At 44.3% G+C, this 4,097-nt stretch overlaps 1 protein-coding gene and 1 long non-coding RNA gene across 2 annotated transcripts in view; one reads left to right on the forward strand and one right to left on the reverse strand.

The window, feature by feature from the left end:
• The window catches only part of LOC107182689, an 8,366-nt gene extending 4,408 nt beyond the window's left edge, over positions 1 to 3,958 (reverse strand). The window contains exon 1 of the long non-coding RNA XR_001513403.1: positions 3,736 to 3,958. This is a non-coding gene — a long non-coding RNA (uncharacterized LOC107182689). The remainder of the gene's footprint in view (positions 1 to 3,735) is intronic.
• CLPB (ClpB homolog, mitochondrial AAA ATPase chaperonin) overlaps positions 1 to 4,097 on the forward strand; it is a 156,229-nt gene that overhangs the window by 34,000 nt on the left and 118,132 nt on the right. Inside the window, exon 3 of the mRNA XM_006761033.2 lies at positions 2,385 to 2,471. Coding sequence (XP_006761096.1) covers positions 2,385 to 2,471 — 87 coding nt within the window. The remainder of the gene's footprint in view (positions 1 to 2,384; positions 2,472 to 4,097) is intronic.

Here is a 4,097-nt window from a genome sequence, read left to right on the forward strand (position 1 = left end):
GGGGAGGGGTTATATGCTCCTGTACACTTTTCTGGAGCCATCAGCTTTGATCATATTCTAAAAGAAGTGCATAGCTCAAAAAAGGTTTATGCCCACTGCCTTGCCTCCTAGCTTGGGTTTGAGGCCCTGTTGTTGGCCCTGAATACCTCAGCAGCTGTTTCTCTACTGTGAACTGTCACCCAGGTGGGTCTGATTGTCTCTGAACATACCTTCACATTGCTTCCCTGCTTCTGAATAGTATCCCATTCCTTGTGTCTTGACTGCCTTGCACTTCATCCCTTGTCTCTAAACTGTTCCGTTCTTCAAGGCACAGTTCAAGTCTTTCCCTTCACAGATCTCTGATTTGGTCCTAATATTCTAGTCTTCTGGACTGAGGAGCAGAGAAGTGAGGCCATCTGATCAAAATCACAGTTAGGATCCAGGACTCCAGTCTTTTACTTCTCAGAACCCTGGGCTCTCCATAGCACCTCGTAGCCTGCACACTAGGGAAGGTGTGTAAGTTAGAAAGGAAGCTTTGTACAAGAGTTGGTTTAACAGTATATATGGTAAGAGGCCCAGAAGAAATCCTCCAAACTAGTCATGAGAGATGAGGGTTTCCCAGCCTCCTCTCCTGACACTCCCTCCTTACATTGCGTGCCCCAATAATGCCAAACCTCTTTCAGATCCTCATATACCCCATGCTGTCTTCTCTGAGTTAGAGGCTTTACCTCTGCCTGGAGCACTCCCTCCCCTCCCTCGTCTCCTTTTGTCTGGCTAGTGCTCTATTATCACCTCCAAAGAGAGACCTCTGGGTCACTAGACTGGGTTAGGTTCCCTGGTTGTGCACCTGCAACCTGTAGTCCCCATTCATAGCACTCATCTGATGTATACGTATGTGCTTGTTGGTCTGTCTTCCCTACTCAGGCTTTGTGTCATTTTATCCTCCCAAGCCTTAGTCACCTGCTTACTAAACCGCACCGAGTTTTTATTTGGCTTGATCCAGAGGATCATTTACTACACAAGAATGGTACCAGGACTCAACTCTAAGCTTCTGGATTCTGTCAGTGCCCTTTCATCTAGAACCCACTGAAGAGGAGTCAGCCTCCAGTTCCCCCAAATACCCTACCCCCTTCCTCCTAAGCAGTCCCTGCCTTGTTGGTGAATCACTCTTGACTTTTGGTCCCCTCCTTCCTGGCCTCCTCTAGCATTCCTGGTGGGTTCCACACACTACAGGCTTTGGTTTCCTACTGTCTTGAGTCCTTCCCCACAACCAAATTGTATAGTTCCCTAGGGTAGACCCTCTGCCTCTTCCTCATCCCAGAATCTAGCATTGAATCCAGCACATATTGTGGATTTGCTGGAGTCAATTTAGTTTTTTGTCTAACATGTGCATGGAATCAGGTTTAGAATAGAGGAAGGGTGGACAGGTGAGAAAGATTCAGGCTGTAGAGCCGTTGTTGACCTGGATTTCAGTCATTGTACTGCCCTTTTACTTGCTTTGTGACCTTCAGTGAGTCATTTCGCCTCACTATTACGCCATCCATGAAAAGAGCTTAGTATCATCTCCTTAAGCTTGTGCAAAGAGTAAATGAGAGCATGTATGTAAAGTTCTGAAGGCAGTTCCTACTTGTATGTGCTCAGGATTGAGTCTATTTATTTCCCTTCTCTCTATCCACTTCCACATTGTAGGGCCCTTCTGTTCCCAGGACCCAGGATTCAGGCTTTTAGTAGTATATTTATAGCCCTGTGTTAGTTAATTTATCCAACAACTATTAAGCCCTTACTACATGTTAGGCACTGGCATATAGAGTCAAATAGGTTCTTGTGGACCTCCTAGAAACCTAATTTAGCATTTCTGTCATTGTTTCCATCTTTCCTTGGGTTAAAAAATTTCCAAGTTTCAAACAACCACCATACAGAGAAACGAAGAGAGTGATCCTTTTTAAACCTAGGAACTACTTAGATAAGAAGTGTCCCTGGGCATTTGGTGCTAAGCACGGGGAAATTCTAAGGAAGGAAGAGAGATCTGTGGAATGAATGAGTCAAGGAAGCCTTCTCAGGGAGAGTCCTCAGTCAGGATTGTATCCCATGGCATGAAAGTGGGGTTAGAACAGGCATAGAGGCAGGGGGAGAGCATTCTGGACCGAGGGAGGAGTGTCAGGGGACGAAGGTAGGGAAGGCAGATTTTTTTTCAGAAGGCTGGGAGGATAACAGCAAGGGGCAGACTCATATAAAGGAAGAGAGAGAGAGACAGAGAGAGAGGAGAGAGAGAGAGGAGACTGGCTAGAGGTGCTGGGATGGATATTGAATTCTCAAAAGCCTGTATCCCTGTTTGTTGGCTATCTCATTTCTTCACTCTTAGGTCCATGGGAAGCCGTACACTGAAAATATTTCTCTATTTCTAGGCTGTTGTCGGAAGGTGCAGATGTCAACGCAAGGCACAAACTTGGCTGGACAGCACTTATGGTGGCAGCCATCAGCCGAAATGACAGGTAGGAGGTCTCCTTTTACACAGGGCTTCCTTAGCCAGATCTCTGCAGATCACATTACTGAATCCTCTCTCACCCTTGCCCGTCCCCCTGCTGTCTTCTCTAGAGGCAGGAAGGTGAACTCAGCTTAAGGAATTGATTTGTACCCAGTGCAATGGAAAATGTAGGAGATGTTGAGAGAGAAGATATAGCTGTGAATTCCAACTCACTGACTTTGTGACCTTAGATAAGTCATTTGCATTACTGAAATAACGAAATGTTTGAAAGCCTGTCAATAAATGTAATTTAAAAAAAAGAAAGAAAGCCTGTCGTAAGCAATTAAGTGTACTTGTGTGAGTTATCCACCATTTACCTGTGTTGAGAAGTCAACAATCTGTCCCCATCGAGGGCTTCTCTGGGCTGTTTCTTTGGAGGTTCTAATGGAAATTGGGGAAGGTGGGGGCATTCCTACCCTCCCATTGGAGGCATGCTATTTTCCTACCTGTTTGCCCATTCCTTTAGAATGTAGCTGTTGTGTAAAGATCTAAATAGTCTACTTTGTGTAGAGAGTTATCACTAATTCTCACAACCACCCCCACAACATATATGTTATTCTCATTTTGGAGGTAAGAAAACTGAAGCCCAAAGAGATAAAATGATTTGTTTAAACATTGTTTGCGGGTAGTTTTTATCGCGCGCTAACAGGTGGCGCCGGCCATTTTTGCTAATTTTTTGCGCAAATGGCAACGTTCAGTAAAATTACGATAACTTTAGTTTACGTATTTATACATTACCCGCATTCTACCGCTAGTCTATAAAAAACGTATTAATACGTGTTCCGCGCTCTACTACCAGTCAACGTAAAGCGTATAAATACGTTTCCCGCATACAATGTGTTAAGGTTACACAGACAGGATTTAGGACCTGGTCTGGCAGCCTACAAAGTCTGTGTGTTTTACTATATATACCTCACTGCTGCCTCCCTCTGCCAGATCCCAAGCTCGTGTTGAGTGCTGCCTTTCCATCCCACTAACTGTGAATGTGCAAAAGAATTGATTAAATAAGAGCAAAAATAAATGCTTTTAAAGAGAGTGATCTACTTTAGTAGTAGCCACTGTAATTGATAGTTGGAGATACCAATTTTAATTTTCCCTTCCAGCAGACCTTTAAGGCTTTTATGTGCCGGTCTTAACCACCTTTGGAAAGGTCATAAATGTGATGGAAACCAACAAAACAGGAATTTTATAATATAGGGGTGGCACTGCCTCAGACTGCCTGAAAGACTTACCTGTACCTGAGATAGGTCTCTCTTCTCTGCTCTTCTGTTGTGAACTTGTTCTCAGCATGGGGAAATTCTTAGGCTCAAGATCAGCACTCCACTTCCTTATTTGCCTCTAGCTCCTAGCACTTAGTCTTTTAAAAGAAAAACTGTTGTAAATGGACTTTGCAATTGAGACCTGGAGTTTAGTCCTGGTTCTGACCCTTAGTTGAGTTTCAGAATTCTATGGACATCGTTTCTCCACCTGAAATTAATCATTTCTACAAACATTGGGTAAATATTTACTCTGAGCCAAACTCTGTGCTAATCATTGGGTAATCAGAGACCTTGGGAGCTCATGGCCTAATGCGGGGGTGGGGAGCGGGGCGGGG

This window comes from Myotis davidii, unplaced genomic scaffold (assembly GCF_000327345.1).
Source record: "Myotis davidii unplaced genomic scaffold, ASM32734v1 scaffold1377, whole genome shotgun sequence".
Lineage (NCBI taxonomy): Eukaryota > Metazoa > Chordata > Mammalia > Chiroptera > Vespertilionidae > Myotis > Myotis davidii.